Raw genomic sequence first — 17,018 nt, 5'->3', positions numbered from 1 at the left:
TTTCGCATTTTTCAACCAATTTTTTTTTACCATTTTCTCATAGCTCCCTGCTATTTATATAAATATACTAAAAAAGAGAGTTCTTAACATTTTTAATGCCATACTTTATATTTTTTATTTCGTTTTATTTTTAGTTTACAACACTCAGTTCCACAAGTATTTGGGTTCCAAATTTTCTCTCTCTCCTTCCTCCCCACAATCCCCCAAGATGGCATGCAATCCAATGTAGGTTCTACATATACCTTCACATTTAACTTATTTACATAGTAGTCCAGTTGTAATGAAGAATTATAACCAATGGAATGAATCATGAGAAAGGAGAAACAAAACCAAATTTTAAAAAAAGGAAAAAAGAGAGAGAATGCTTTATATTTTTCAAAGATGGAGCAGGCCCTACTTTTATTTTCCCCATTTCATATTTAAGGAAACTGAGTGACTTTCCAGTCTTCTTACATCGTACTTACCTATGTTCTCTGCCATCCAGTAACACTGTCCTCCTTGCTGTTCCTGGCACAAGACACTCCATCTTGGGACTCTGGATATTTTTACAGCTGGAAATTTCCTCCCTCCTCATTTCTACCTCCTGGCTTCCACAGGTCCCTTCAATTGCCAGCTAAAACTACACCTTCGATAGGTCTTTCCCGGTCCATCTTAATGCTACTGACTTCTCTCTGTTATTTTCCCCAATTTATTAAATATACAAAAAATATGTGTTATATCATGTGTGTGTGTATCTTTTTTGTATGTAGCAGTCACCCCATTAGACTGTGAGCTGCTTGAGAGAACAGACTATCTTTTGGCTTTCTTTGTATCCCTAGCTTTGGGCATAGTCCCTGGCCCATAATAGCTGCTTCATCAATGTTTATTGACTCTCTGGATACTTGTCCATATAATAAGATGATAGACTATAGCTCTAAAGAAAAGTATGGAAGTAAAGAAATAGCATTGGGACACTAGTATGGTTTTATTTAATCTGTTCACGTAATTGTTGCCACTGTACTTGTTTAGCCAAAGATTTTCCAGTTCATTAGATTTCTGTGGTACCTGGGGACTAAGTATCTTTTTTTCTAATATTTCTTTTTTTTATCCCTTGAAGTACCAAATTCAAAGTTAATCATTCAAGAAATTCTAAATCCAGCTAAACGTACTTTCATCTAGCCCATGTCAGTCCATCTGGTCCACATGGATATCAGATTTCATCAAGTTTGGCTAAAATGTAGGCCTACCGGATTCCTCTGGTCTACAGTCTACTGAGCGAGCATATCAGGATGAAAAATGATGTTCATCTGTCAGGACTATGAGCTTAAACTGATGAACATGAAGCCACGTTGACCCTTTGAGGTCACTGCTTTCTTTTCTACGTACCTATTTTAAATATCTAAGTTAGTGTAAGGAAGCCTGAAGCCCAGGACAGCTCTCTTTAGGACCATATCAGGAAGGGTTCTTGAATCATAGAATCTCAAAGTCAGAAGACATCTCCCATACCATCTAGTTGAACCCGTACACAAATAAGAAGCAATATAACAATTGACTGTCCTCACTCTTTCATGAAGAGCTGTAGTGAGAGGAGGACACAGAGTAAATCTCATAGAATCATCAAAGACTTAAGAGAAACTCAAAAGATCCTCTAGCCCAGCCCAGCCCACTCCTTCTTTCCCTCTTTACACACCCTGTCCATTTTACACATTAGAAAGCAGATTCCTAGAGTGAAGTAACTTGCCAAAATCATGCAATACTGCAAAGTCTTGGGAGCTCTCATACCTGGAGGATTCCTTGCCATTCCTACTTCTTTGGCTTCCAGATTTCGTAGCCAAAAAGCTGGTTTTCTGCCTGGCTAATTCTTTCCTTGTCTGAGCTCTCTTTTCTTCCATCCCGGGGTAGGAGAAATCATTGCATTTGTAGTCACCTGGCCTAAGCTCCAATCCCAGCTGTTACTTACTCACTTTGTGCACCCTTAGGTAACTCATTTCTATCATCATACCTCAGTTTCCTCATCCATAATACAAGAGACTTGTCCTAAATGATCTCTAAGGTGGCTTGTAGCTCTCCATCTTATGATACCACTGCATTGCAGTTTCTTTCCCTTTTGTTTAACACCTTATTAGGGCTCTGCTCTGAGAACCGTATAACAAATACAACCGTCAGTTATTAGGGAAGAAGCTGCCACAGTACAATTAATCAGCAAGCACCTATTGAGTACCTACTAGGTGTCAAGGACAGTGCTGGGCTTGGTGCCCTGAATCACTGAACCATGGCAGTTACCAGACTTCTCAACTCACAAACACCAAAGGCAGCCGAGCAGGTCAGTGGAAAAACTGCTGGATCTGGGTGAGGGAAGTGCGTGGTGTGGCCGCAGCCCTGGGGAGGCAAAGGTGGCTACAGCAGTGGCAGAGGCTGCTTCTGGCCCCAGGCCCACACAGTGGGGAGAATCAAGCAACTGATCAGAGCAAGAGTGCAGAGATCGCTTCGCTGTCACTGAGGCAAGGTTCTCTTGCTTTGCCCTGCTTGGATTTGGGTGGCAGTCCTGATTGGCGGTTCCTTGCAGGAGGAGCACTGGTGAGGCAGAGCTTTGTCATGGTTGTGGAAAGGGAGATCTTCTGGTGGTCACAAGGCAGAAAGGAGTACTTGCACTCACAGACTAGAGCACAGGCCAGGAGAGGAGCATCATACCACCTCAGAATAGAAGTAGCTCTGAAAACAGCAGTGCAAAACCCCTGAAGATTGGGACAAAGCACTTTCCACTCTGAAAGCAGTCATACCCTGACAAAAAGCTCAAAAGTCAAGTGATTGGCTGGGAAGATAATCAAACAGCATAAAAGGACTCAGACTATAGAATCTTTTTTTGGTGACAAAAAGGATGAAAACATACATCCAAAAGAAGTCAACAAAGTGAAAGCACCTACATCCAAATCCTCCAAGAAAAATAAGAATTGATCATAGGCCATGGGAGAGCTCAAATAGGAGTTTGAAAATCATGTAAGAGAAGTAGAGGAAAAACTGAGAAGAGAAATGAGAGTGATGCAAGCAAATCATGAAAAACAAATCATCAGCTTGCTAAAGGAGACCCCCCAAAATATTGAAGAAAATAACAGCTTAAAATAGACTAACCCAAATGGCAAAAGAGCTCCAAAAAGCCAATGAGGAGAAGAATGCCTTAAAAGGCAGAATTAGCCAAATGGAAAAGGAGGTCCAAAAGACCACTGAAGAAAATACCACCTTAAAAATTAGATTGGAGCAAGTGGAAGCTAATGACTTTGAGAGAAATCAAGATATTATAAAACAGAACCAAAAGAATGAAAAAATGGAAGACAATGTGAAATATCTCACTGGAAAAACCACTGACCTGGAGAATAGATCCAGGAGAGAGAATTTTAAAATTATTGGACTATCCGAAAGCCATGATAAAATAAAAGGACCCAGACATCATCTTTCAAGAAATTATCGAGGAGAACTGCCCTGATATTCCAGAGCCAGCCGGTAAAATAGAAATTGAAAGAATCCACTGATCCCCTCTTGAAAAAGATCCCAAAAAGAAAACTCCTAGGAATAGTGTCACTAAATTCCAGAGCTCCCATATCAAGGAGAAAATACTGCAAGCAGCCAGAAAGAAACAATTCAAGTGTCGTAGAAACACAATCAGGATAACACAAGATCTAGCAGCTTCTACATTAAGGGATCAAAGGGCTTGGAATATGATATTCCAGAGGTCAAAGGAGCTAGGATTAAAACCAAGAATCACCACCTACCCAGCAAAACTGAGTATAATACTCCAGGTCAAAATATGGATTTTCAATAAAATAGAGGACTTTCAAGCATTTTCGATGAAAAGATCAGAGCTGAATAGAAAATTTAGCTTTCAAATACAAGAATTAAGGGAAGCATGGAAAGGTAAACAGGAAAGAAAAATCATAAGGGATTTACTAAAGTTGAAAAGTTTTGTTTACATTCCTACATGGAAAGATGATATTTGTAACTCATGAGACCTTTCTCAGTATTACGGTAGCTGAAGGGAGTATACATACATACATATATATATGTGTGTGTGTGTGTGTGTGTGTGTGTGTGTGTGTGTGTGTGTGTATGTGTATATACATATATATAGACACAGGGCACAGTGTGAGTTGAATATAAAGGGATGATATCTTCAAAAAATAAAATTAAGGAGTAAGAGAAATATATTGGAAGAAGGAGAAAGGTAGAGATAGAATGGGGTAAATTATCTCAAAAGTGACAAGAAAAAGCAGTTATAATGGAAAAGAGGGGGCAGGTGAAAAGGAATGAGTGAATCTTGCTCTCATCGAATTTGACTTAAGGAGGGAATAACATATTCACTCAATTGGGTTGGTTATCTTACCCTACAGGAAAATAGGGGGGAAAGGGACAAGGAGGGGATGATAGAAGGGAGGGCATATTGGGGGAGGAGGTAGTCAAAAGCAAGCACTTTTGAAAAAGGACAAGGTCAAGGGAGAAAAGTGAATAAAGGGGGACAGGATAAGATGGAGACAAATATAGTTAGTCTTTCACAATGTGACTATTATGGAATTGTTTTGCATAACGATACATGTGTGGCCTATGTTGAATTGCTTGCCTTCTCAAGGAGGGTGGGTGGGGAGGGAAGAAGGGAGAGAATTTGGAACTCAAAGTTCTAAAAACAATTGTTTAAAAAAAATTGTTTTTACATGCAACTGGGAAATAAGATATACAGGCAATGGGGTATAGAAATCTATCTTGCCCTGCAAGAAAGTAAGGGGAAGGGGCATAAGGAGGGGAGTGAGGTGATAGAAGGGAGGGCAAACTGGGAAAAGGGGCAATCAGAATTTATGCCATCTTAGGGTGGTGGAGGGTAGAAATGAGGAGGAAATTTGTAACTCAAAATCTTGTGGAAATCAATGTTGAAAACTAAATTTTTTTAAAAAAAAGAACAGTGCTGGGCATGAGACATAAAGACAAAATTTTATAGTCTTTGTTCTCAAGAGGCTCACACTTCATCCATGGAAAGAATGCTAAGTATGGAGTCTGAAGTACTCATACCCAGTTCAACGAGTTCTTAGCCAACCTAATAAGGACAAAAACAACAACCATACTTAAGAGAATTTATGTAGCACTTTGTTTGCAAAGCACTTTTCATATGCTAACTCATACAATGGCCTCCTACAACGCTGTGAGGTCGATGCAGTTCTGTCTGACATTTTCCCTGTTCCTGAACCTTGCTGCCCCACTACATACTCTCGATCTTTGCTGCCCCACATCCTCTGGCCTCTCTCCTGTTCCTTGCCTCAAATGCTCCATCTCCTCCTGATTCTGGGCATATTCACTGGCTGTCCTTTCAGCCTGGAATGCTTCCCTTCCTTATCTGCACCTCCTGGCTTCCCTGACTTCCTTCAAGTCTCAACTTAAGTCCTAACTTCTACAAGAAACCTTTCCTAGTCCTCCTTACTCTTTTGGAGTGCCCTTCTTCTGAGACTTCCCCCCAGTGGATCCTGTACAGATCTTGTTTGTACATCATTGTTTGCATGTCCTCTCCTCAGTGAGATTATGAGCTCCTGGAGAACAGGAACTATTTTTTGCCTTTCTTTGTAGCTCCAGAGCTTATCACAGTGCCCCATATCTGCTTAATCAGTGATTGTCAACTTGACTGATAAAGAAACTGAAGCTGAAAGGTGTTGATTAAATGACTTGCTCATAGTGACACAGCTAGGAAGTATATGAGGCAGGCAAGTCTAGTGCTGTATGCATTGTGACACCTCACTACCTCATGATCGAGTAGTAACCTCTTTGGGTCTCAATTTCTCATCTCTAAAGTGAGGGGTTTGGATTAGGTGACCTCTAAGGTCCCTTCCCTCCTCTGCAGCCATGATCCTGTGTAGGAATTTCCTAAACACGGTATTTAGTGCAGATTTTTCAAATTCTCTTGAATGACATGTTTGAGATTTTTTCATGTGATTGTAGCTTCTTCACTCTACCTTCCTCCCTTCCCCGAACCTTGCTATTCCCTCACACTTGCTTTTATTACCTTAATTCCTACTTAAACACTACATACTCTCACTGTGGAGGTAAAGTTCAAGTAGAAATTTAATCTAATTAGTTTGTTGTTGTTGTTTTTGTTGTTCAGTCATTTCAGTCCTGTTTGACTCTGCGTGACCCCTTTTGGGTTTTTCTTAGCAAAGAAACCCGAATGGTTTGCCATTTCCTTCTTCAGCTCATTTTATAGATGGGGAACTGGGCAAACAGGGGTAAGTGGCTTGCTCAGGGTTACAGCTAGCATAAGTGTCTGAGGCTGGATTTGCACTCAGGAAGATGAGTCTTCCTCATTTCAAGCCCATGCTCCTCCCACTGCACTACTTAAACCTACATGTAAAGGCAGTTCCTAATTGGCTGGTTCCCAAGATGGTCTTTGCCTAATAAGTTGCTCCTTTTCATCTTAGCAGGCATTCCCATTAGCCCAAGTTTTCTGAAGCTAAATGGAATTCTGGAGTAAAGGGGTGCTTTACTAAATGGAGAAGTTACACAACTCTGTCAAGATGAGGAAAAGGGACATCTCAGAGGCAACACAGCTTGCTTTTAGGACCTATATGCAATGCTTCATTTATACTTATTACTTGGGTACTCATCTGCAATTGAAGATTTATTCAGGGATGAGTTGGGTGTACTTAACTTTTTTGTAAAGAAAATTTTCTGTTACGTACTCAGATGAGCAATGGTTATTGAAATGCTCTTACACTCATAGGAGAGAAAAATGGTCTTGACTTTTCAAAAATTGGTAGTGATTCCACTCATCTCCCTTCTGTTTGTCATGGAGAACATTATTAAACTTCCAGTCATCTTGAAGCCTGGAAAGAGATATCTGCATTAAACAGATGATAAGTCACTCCTGATAGCAACTTTCTGGCATTCCCTTTGTTCAGATATTTCATTGATCCTGTAGTTTACAATCAGGAAAGAGAAATGATAGGAATTAACTTTTTCCCTTAAGGATCTGTTTCCTTTCTTTCCATTCTATGGGCATATTCCTTAGAATTCAGTTTTAACTAACCAACACTTCTTAGGTATTACAGTGTGCTTGCTGATCACTACAGTAAGCACTGCTAGAGATTAAAATGTTGAGCTAAAACACAGCTTTTCTCTGCTTAGATCTTTTTTTTTTAAAACAAGTTTTGGCCCGTTTATTAAAGTATATTTTTGTACAGTTTACTTCTCACTGGTCTGTTCTGGCATGCTTCTAATGATATCAGAATCACCTGGATCAATGATAGCCAGTGTACATACTCTGTAGTACTTCCCACATGCTGTACCCAATTCAATGTTATTGCCACTGTAGTGATGTACGCCAGTTTTGGCCAACATAGCGTAATATTCAATCTCTGATTTCCTCAAGGCTGGGCAGTTGTTGGCTAAGATGACCAACTTGGCTTTGCCTTGTCGGATCATTTTCAGGGTCTGTTTGTAGCCCAGCACGTTTTTGCCGCTTTTCATGACCAGCTGGAGCCTCGAGTTGATGGACTCCAGCGACTTTTTCGTCTTCTTTGCGGCCACCATCTTCCTGCCTGCGGTGCGGGAGGACCCTCAGCCAGAGACCTGCCGCCAAGATGGCCGGGAAGTGAGAAAGCCTCTGCTTAGATCTTACAGTCTATAAAGTGGGGGAAAAACCCATATATACAGATAACTTATACCACAAAACTTAATAGAAGTACAAAAACATGTGCAAAACAAAATGCTATGCAAGGTCAAAAAAGGAAGACGGTATTTAACCAACCTTGAAATCAAGCAATCAGTCAATCTGAAAGCACTGTAAAACGTGCCTACTATGTGCCAGACACTGCACAGAATTCTGGGGATACAAAGTCAAAAATGAAAAAGTCCCTCCCTTTAAGAAGATTATAATCTTGTTTGAAAGGAAGGCTCCGTGGAGGAGTTGATGTGTAGATAAAGCTCTAAAGAATGAGTATTAGTAGGGAGGATATTCCACTCATTTCACCATCCGACTGTGAGCTCTTTTGAGAGCAGGTACTATCTTTTACCTTTCTTAGTATCCCTAGCCCTTAACAAAGTACCTGACACACAGTAGGAGCTTAATAAACACTTATTAACTGACTTATATGTAAAAACATTATTAGATGATGAATTTCTAAATATCTTTATAGCATCCAATAATCTTGCTTTTATTTTCTCAATATATGCATAGTTGTACAGTTGAGAACATCATTTTAAAAGAAAATCAACATATATAAATATGTGTGCATGTATATATTTATATACATATACATATAGATACATATATAAAATTCCTTGAATCCATCATTTTAAAATAAAATCAGATATATATTGAACAGTTAGTATTGTGCTAGGCATAGTAGGGCAGATTACAATATTATCTGCTGAAGTACTGAATATATTATCTGCTAAAGTACAGGAAATAACAAATCATTTAATTTTGTATCTTGCTTCCCTGATGTCTATAGAGAATGGCAGAAAATATGGTCAATGGAGTCATGCTGTTGCATCTATTTGTTTTTCCAGATAAAGTTATCTGATTTTGGTTTCTGTGCCCAAGTTTCCAAAGAAGTCCCAAAGAGGAAATCACTGGTTGGCACTCCCTACTGGATGGCACCAGAGGTCATATCTAGACTACCTTATGGAACAGAGGTAAGGAAAAAAAATATCCTTTCTGCAACCATGAAATACACGAAAGCATTTGTGTATGTCATAAGGCCAGGAAGATTGTGAGAGCTCAATAAATTTTATATATGTGTGTGTGTATGTATGTTACACATACAAAAGCACATGTATGTTTCGTATCTAAATATATGTATATTATATGTATGTGTGTTTATGTATATCATGTGTAAATATGTGTAGGTATTCACAAACATGTGTGTATACACATGTGCACACATACACACACGATAATGTCTTTAGAGTCATAGAAAGAAACTTATTCTCAAAGGTTCATTACTCTACAATTACATCTCTTATTTTTTTTCTCCCAAATTAAATAAGAAATGGCATTATTACCCACTTATATAATTTACTTTATTTAGAAAGGCAACATAGCCTAACTGACAGAATACTAGAATTGTAGTCAGGGGGAACTGGGATCAAATCCTTCCTTCAGACATTCATTAGTTATATGGCCCAGCGTAATTCACTTAACCCTTAACCTCTCTGTACTTCAATTTCCACATCTTCAAAATGGAGAAGATCAAGGTATAAAGAAAGACAGAGCACCAACCTCTAAAATTCCCAACCTGTTTAAATGTATGATTCTAATGTCATAATTGAATCTGTATTATGTTTATCAGTTTTTCTAAAACTCAAATCTACTCTCAAAAGATAACATTTATCTATCACAGTTATTAAGTTTTGTTTGAAATGTGTCCAGTTTCCCAAGGAGTCTGCTCTGAATTAATTATCAACCATTATAATGTGTAAGATCCAATATATTTATGTGTTGGGGAATCACCCATATTGTATAGCTGAAGGAGAAATGTAAAGATGTGGTGAGAAGCACTGAACCGAACAAACTGACTGAATGAAACCTGAGGATGTGTATGTACGTTGTAGCTTGTGGTACCTTGGATGATAAACTACATTCAATTTTTTCATCTTGGCCCTGAGATATAAACTGTAAAAGCAGGCCATTGTATAGGTTATGATAGGAATACATCCAGCTGATACGATGTGTCAGTGTAACTGGAAATTGATAGTGTGTTGATTTCATTCCCCTTGAATGAATTCCCCATTCTTTAACTAGAAATCACTGTGTGTCATCTGCCTATTCTTGTCCCTCTACCCTGAAACGGGATGTATAAAGCCAACTGCTGCACGTTCTGATTTTACAAGACAATGTAGAACCCAAAGGTTCCTACAAGGCAAAGTTTTGCCAAAACAGCTGAACTTCTCTTTTGTTTTCTTTGTTTTTTAAACTGACTTTTTTATTATTAACAATTTGTATTGAAAACTTAATTTTTAATGATACACCCAAGTCAATTTTCTTTATAACTTAGCAGGAGGAAGTAGGGGCACTGTCTATCCCTTTGGTTTGATTGGTATAGGGGACTTCCATTGAAGAAACCCTGTCTCCTAATATAGACCTGTGAATGCTGTGTACTTGCGGACAGTTCCCCGGGGCACTGAGACATTAAGTGAATTGCCCAGTCGCATAGCTAGCTTATGTCTGAGATGGGATTTGATCCCCAAGACTCCCTTACTCCGAAGGAAGTTTTCTATCTGCTATAATATGCCATGTTGCCTCTCCTATTCCTGTAATGGACTACAATTTCCCCCGCTGCTCAGCATTTACATTGTTTCTAAGTCTTGGTACTTATACATAGTACTGATGGGAAAATCCTCCAACAGAGAGCTCTTTTTAATTTTGCTTTTTGATATTTTCTGATTCTATTCCTAACAATGGAATGATTAGTTCAAAGGGTATGTTTTTTAATGGTTAATGTATGCTGTTATATTGCTCTCCAAAATGATTCTGCAACTTTGTAATTCCATCCATAATGATTGAGTGTACCTTGTATTCCACAACCCTGCCAGCATTGAGTTTTGGTGCTCTTAATTATTTTTGCTAAGTTGGTGATTATGAGATGGTACCTCAAAGTTGTTTTTACTGTATATCTCTTTTATAGTAAGTCTTAAGATTTCCCAAGGATTAGTTCATATTTTCATGTCTTCCTTTGAAAATTATCTTTTCATATCTTTTGACCATTATCCATCTAAACCTGATGTCTAAAGCAGTAAATATCAAAATGTCTTCTATGGAATGTGACACTATTTTAAATTTACTTTCAGTATTTTAAATGCAGTTTTTCTTAAGTAGAAAGTTTTAAATATGTTGTTATTTTGACAACCTCTTTTTATTTTATGGAGATTTACTGTCTGGACCTATCAGACAGCTGCAGGTGGTAAAATAAGGTTCTAATGAAAGCAACAAACTTTGAAATGGTGATATATACATTGCTTTTGTAGAATATTATTGATGAGATCTACTTCCTTACAAGGCAAACCAGAACTCCCCATGAGAAATTAGATTTTTTTTTATAAACATAACTGAAATGAAACCTCTGTCTAAGGAATATATGCTTTAAAAAAATCTCCCTCTTGGGTTATTTATGAGTAAAATTGTTTATGAATAATTTGTGAATTACTTGCTTTAGGTAAAGTATGTGCTTCATAATGACCATTTCCCCCTCAATATTAATCTATGAACTTTATAAAACAGGTGGATATCTGGTCACTTGGAATTATGGTCATAGAAATGATAGATGGAGAACCTCCTTATTTCAATGAACCTCCACTCCAGGCAATGCGTAGGATCCGTGATAACTTACCTCCAAGAGTGAAGGACCTACACAAGGTGAAGATTTATATGATTTATTGAAGATCAAAAAATTGATAATCAATAGGCCACCTTGGCATTCTGAGACCAGGGTTATTGCATGTAAACAATTATCAACTACTCAATTTATTTCAACTTGTAATTGATGTATTGATTACTAGAGAATCCTAGAATCTTAGAAGGGGCCTTAGAGATTTTGTAGTTCAGCCTCTGCCTGAAGTATGACTACTCCTTTAAGTTACTGTGTGTGTTATTATTATTATCACATATCCTATTTTTTTCCTAAATTGATGGTACCAGGATAAATTACTTCTAGTAATGGAAAGCAGTGCCTTTTTTGTTTCCATGTTCCCATTAGGGTTATTTCTTAGAATTAACTATTTAGGCTAAGTGAGAAACTAATTTACAGAACTCTGATAAGTGTCTATGAAAAGCTAGTATAGGATAAGGGAAAGAAATACTAATCTTAGAGATAAAGAAAGTCCTAGGCTAGAATCCTGGCTCTGGAAATTACAAATGTGGTCTTCGTCTGGCAATTTATCCCCTATCAGCTTTAGTTTCTCTATTTGTGAAATGGAGATAGTAATAATTTGATTGCCTACCTCACAAGGTAGTTGTCTGAATTGCAGCAGATAATGTAGGCCGTGGTTTGGGGTTTTTTGTTTTGTTTTTAGCCATTAAGGACTTTGTAAAAGTCAGTTTTTGTTGGGATGATGATTTACATTATCTTATTCATGATGTCTGTGTGATATTACAGGTTTCTTCAGTGCTTCGAGGGTTCCTAGACTTGATGTTGGTGAGGGAACCCTCCCAGAGAGCAACAGCACAAGAACTAATTGGACATCCATTCTTGAAACTAGCCGGCCCACCTGCTTGCATTGTTCCACTCATGAGACAATACAGGCACCGCTAAATGGCGGATCCCCATGGTTAGAGATCCAAAGGAGGATTTCTCATGAGATTTGGAAGAAGAGCATGAAAACCATGGGGAAGTACAAACAACCTGTCATTTCCATTATTTTTTTGAGCCCTTCAGCCAGCAAACCTGAAAGACTCCATATAGGCATTTTTTTGAAAAGGTTATTATGCATAGCACATGTAGGATAAGCCACAGGAGTTTGCTCCAAGAGGAAGACTACCCTCCATTTCTATTTTGGAACAATACTTTTCTGGCAAAAGATAAAAAGCACTTTTTTTCTGAATTGTAGCAGTGTAATGTATTTTGCAATGAATTTGTAATTTTCTGTATTATACTTTTGATAATTTATAGTACTTTGATGTCAAGTAGCCATTGTATTAGTTGAAGTAATATGTGTAACTTAGCAGGAGTTTGAACAAAGTCTTTCCTACATTTTTATCAGAGAACAGAGAGTTCTTTAGAATCCCGGAAGAATACTTATCATCTTCAGCTTTAGTAGAATATCCTTCTTAATTTAATAAGTATTGTATGTGGTAGAGAAAGGTGGGTGGGTGGGAGGAGATAATAGCACACATTTTGTTTTCCCATTGGAAAAAAACTATCATCCCAATAAAAGCTACTACTTGGTAGCCAGTCCTACATTTAGAGACATCAAGTTCCTTCTTCCAGGATACAAGTGCAATGAAGCAGGAATTTACTAAGTGGTCCCTTAGTAGTCTGAAAAACTGAGTATGGCTTTCCCAAGTGACCAGCTCAACTACTTAGGAGGTGTTTCTACACTAGGGAAAATCAAGCTCATTTATAAAAATTGAGCACTGCAAATACACTAATCAAATTATTTCAATTCCCAAAAGGAAAAAGAGAAATAATTAAATTAGAAGCTCAACAATTCCATTTTTGTCTCATTTCAAAACCTTTGCTTTCATACTAAACTTTGATTTGTTACAGGAGAGATCTAAGGATTGATCAGTGTCTCCTAGCAAGAAGGCGGATCCCTCAGTTCAGTCTGTGTTGACCTTGTACCACAGTATTAATCTCTATTGTTTACACAGAGGGAAGTCTGAATTGATTCTTCACATGATGGAAGTCTGAGTTGACTCTAACAGTCAGTTTACCACAGGGGGTATTTTCCCAGTTATATTCTGACTTTTCCTGTTTTCACGTTATTAATGTGTTTCTGACATAGAAGAGTTGTGCTGCTGTCTAGACCTTCTTGAATGTTGATAATTGAATGACTACAACAATAAATTTTGTGTTGCCTGTTGGATAACTTGCATGTTAACTGTAGGCCTATGTAGATATGCCTTTAAAACTTTGGAAGTGCTACATCATCACTATTAGTTTCTTTTAATTATATATCAGAAAGAAGCCATTCCTTACCAAATAGACCAACCAGAAGCTTTCTTAATTACTTCAAGTACTGTTACAAATGTGAATTAGATTTGGAAAAAAAAAACTATCTCTGGTTGCTCTAGGTATCATTAAGGAGTTTTTGTAATTAATAGGTTTCTAATTTTTTGTTATATTTAAAAGAAAAAAGAATTAAGTATAAGATTACCTACTGCTGTTTGGATTTCCCTGGGGTACTTTTGTTTGTTTGTTTTTTATTTGTTTTTGCAAGCAGATGGAGATTCTCTGTGGTAAATAGGATTAAAAATTTCATTTCATAAAAATCAGCAAAAAACATGTATTTATGGAAATGTACACGATTTTAAAATCCAAAGCATAAATACTAGAACACTACAGGCCTGGAGTTTCAAGTGAATAATTGTCTTAAACCAGGAATATAGAGATGTTTTAAAAAATCTTTTTAATAACCAGAATAACTGCTAATAACCTTTGAATATGATAGTAAATTTTGGATTCAAAACATTTTCAACAGTGTAAGAAAAAATTTTCTGTAATTTTCTTATCACTAGATATTTTTTTAAAGTATTTATTGAGTTTACTGAAAGTTATTGTAGCTTAAGAGGTTTTGTGAGCACCAACTACTGGCAGAAAACTGCATTTGCAAATAAAAATAAATGTTTGCATTTTCCCCATTATGGTTTTGGAGCCTGCACTAATTTCCTAAATGAGAGGATTCCTTGAACAGGGAAGAAACGATCCTTCATGATCTTGGAGAAACAAAGTGAACGTTAGTGGGTAACTAATGAAAGAATATGTGTTACCACTTGTGATTACCAGCTACCTCGTCAGCTAGAAAAGGGAATATGTGATATTTTAGTCTAAAACAGGGATCCAGACAATTGTTCTTAATCAAACTACTGTGGACTCATGAGTAAGGAGAATTTCCTCAAAGAAACATATTAGAAAAATCATCAGAGTCAAGTCAGTAAGCTGGTATGAGTAATTACATATCTACATCTGTTATATTTCTTTTATGAAAAGAATTCTATAAACCTAATCAATTACAAAAGGTAAGCCTAGCTGGACACTATAGGTTGGTCATTTTTTGGACCAAATACATGATATATATGATAGATGTGTTAAAGTCTAAGATTTAAGAATACCAGGATTTGACGGTTGCCTCTAATATTTACTCATGTGTGACCATGGACAAGGAAATTAACCTCTCTGAGGCTCAGTTTCTTCATCTGTAAAATGAGGGACCTGGTCTAAATGGCCTCTAACAAAATCTTCTAGCTCAAAATCTGTGATCCTGTGCTTCAAAGACAAAACGCTTATTCTGAAAGATGACCAAAACACAAGCACTTTGTACAGACTGGTCCAAAGAGAGAGGGACCAACCCCTCTTACCTGTAGGGATGTACTTACAGAAACATACACACACACACACACACAGACACTTCACTGGCAAGAGTAACAAGGCCATTACCTGAAGTTATATCCTGAGTAACAGAGTGTTGTGCTGCTCCATATTTAAAGTTTCTAAAGTACAGACTGTGTATCATTGTGACCACATCCTAAGATTCAGATCTTAACGTTGGAGGTCTAGAGATCATCTGGCCTGTTGCCTTCCCTTCAGACAGATACAGTATGCATTATGATGTAGCCCAAAGAATTCCAAACTGGTAGAAGAGACCTAGGATGGAATTCCAACTTTTATATTTACTAACTCCATGACCATGGGCAAGTCCTTCTAATCTTTCTGACCTTCAATTTCCTGAAATACTGGCGTAAACATGACAGTAATGAGAAGCAGCTTGGTGTAGTCGTTAGAGCCTTGGACTTAGAGCCAGAAAAACCCAAATTCAAATCCCATCTCATATACTTATTAGCGTGTGCAACGTTGGACAGGTCATTTAGCCCGCTCTGCCTCAGTTTCCTAATAGATAAAATGGGGATGATAATAGCATCTACTTCATTCGGTCTATATATATTTATTAAGTACCTACTGTGTGCCAGACACTGTACCAAGCACTGAAGATACAAAGAAAGACACAAAGCATTTCCTGCTTTTAAGGGCATAATTGTGATGAAGACCAAATGAGATAATATACAAAAAACATTATGCAAACCTTAAGCTGATATATATTAGCTGGTATTCTTATTGTTGTTGTTACCTGCCTCATGAATTTTTTGTAAAAAATTAAGATAAATGTGCATAAGACAATGTGCAAGCTTCAGTGATATAGATATCAGCTATTACTGATTTTATTATGGTATCATCTTCATTTGACAGGCAAGAAAATTTAATTTCATGGAGGTGACTCACACAGTCACAGAGCTAGAGAGAGAGGACTTGAACTTTTTCCTTTTACTGAAATTTTCTCTCCACTCAGCTATGCTGAAAATACCTGTGAACATTTCTCTGATGAATTGGACCTATTCATGAGCTTCCAAGTAAACTGGATTTGGAAGGATGGATGGATGGAAGGAAAGAAGGAAAGAAGGAAAGGAAGAAGGAAGGAAGGAAAGAAAGAAAGACAGGAAGAAAGAAAGAAAGAAGGAAAGAAGGAAGGAAAAAAAAGAAAAGAAACAAAGAAATGAAAAGAAAGAAACAAAGAAAGGAAGGAAAGAAGGAAGAAAGGAAGAAAGGAAGGAAGAAGGAAAAAGAAAGAAAGAAGGAAAAGAAAGAAAGATCTATCCAATAAATGCCAAGTTAAGTGGCAGCTTCTGGCCATCAAAATTTACTTTCCTTTGGAGAGGAGAAGGAGAGGGAGAGTGAGAGAGGGAAGATGAGCTGAGTTACCAGACTAGCTGGGTGCCCTTTCAGGTAGCTCAGTCAACTCAAAGTTTGTCTTTGTCCTTCATTTTCAAAGAGGACCAGGACATCAGGGAAATGATGACATGACTTGCAGTTGACTTTGATTTGAATGAGGGAGGACTATGCAAGGTCACCAGCCTCACTTTCTCCTCCAGAGCCATCTGGATCTAGTAACCTGATATTCCTCAGGATGACTGGAGATGACCCAGAATGCAATGGGAGACACTGGCCCTTTTAGGCTCAGGACTTTTCATGTGCTCACTTGGATTCCCAAGCTAACTCAAGTAAATGTTCCAACTGAATTAGTCTGTTGGCTCAACCTTACCTAACTGATCTATTTTAGTACCTAGAGAGCTTACTAGGATGTTTCCTTCACAAAAGAAGTCCCATGCAATGTGCTTATTTGAATGTGCCCTGTAGACACAGCCTGATAATTGTATGTGAATAAGAAAATATGCGGAGAATTCCAAATTTGTCTTCAAACTTGAATAGTACTCAGCTCAGTGCCTTTCATCCAGGAGGTGTCAAAAAATTATAAGATTTGATTCCATGTTATTAATATTCAAATGAGTCAAAGGCTCTAGA

The 17,018-nt window shown here is 37.6% G+C and overlaps 2 protein-coding genes across 2 annotated transcripts in view; one reads left to right on the top strand and one right to left on the bottom strand.

Moving 5' to 3' along the window:
* PAK5 (p21 (RAC1) activated kinase 5) overlaps positions 1–14,296 on the top strand; it is a 126,730-nt gene extending 112,434 nt beyond the window's left edge. Inside the window, exons 6-8 of the mRNA XM_036752189.1 lie at positions 8,518–8,643; positions 11,228–11,362; positions 12,102–14,296. Of these exons, the coding sequence (XP_036608084.1) occupies positions 8,518–8,643; positions 11,228–11,362; positions 12,102–12,257 (417 nt within the window). The 3' untranslated portion in view covers positions 12,258–14,296. The remainder of the gene's footprint in view (positions 1–8,517; positions 8,644–11,227; positions 11,363–12,101) is intronic.
* Positions 7,163–7,592, bottom strand: LOC118844316 (60S ribosomal protein L30-like). The gene has a single exon (XM_036752188.1). It carries the CDS (start codon positions 7,534–7,536, stop codon positions 7,189–7,191), a length of 348 nt encoding a protein of 115 aa, XP_036608083.1. The 5' UTR covers positions 7,537–7,592; the 3' UTR covers positions 7,163–7,188.
* Positions 14,297–17,018: the final 2,722 nt, after the last annotated feature.

Source organism: Trichosurus vulpecula, chromosome 3 (genome assembly GCF_011100635.1).
Source record: "Trichosurus vulpecula isolate mTriVul1 chromosome 3, mTriVul1.pri, whole genome shotgun sequence".
In the NCBI taxonomy this organism is placed as follows: Eukaryota; Metazoa; Chordata; class Mammalia; order Diprotodontia; family Phalangeridae; genus Trichosurus; species Trichosurus vulpecula.
The sequence above is the reverse complement of the archived record's forward strand: the minus strand, read 5'-3'. Positions and strand labels throughout refer to the sequence as shown.

Bases quoted from the DNA above. Each gene is read 5' to 3' on its own strand.
- LOC118844316 (XM_036752188.1), bottom strand. From the start codon at position 7,536: ATGGTGGCCGCAAAGAAGACGAAAAAGTCGCTGGAGTCCATCAACTCG.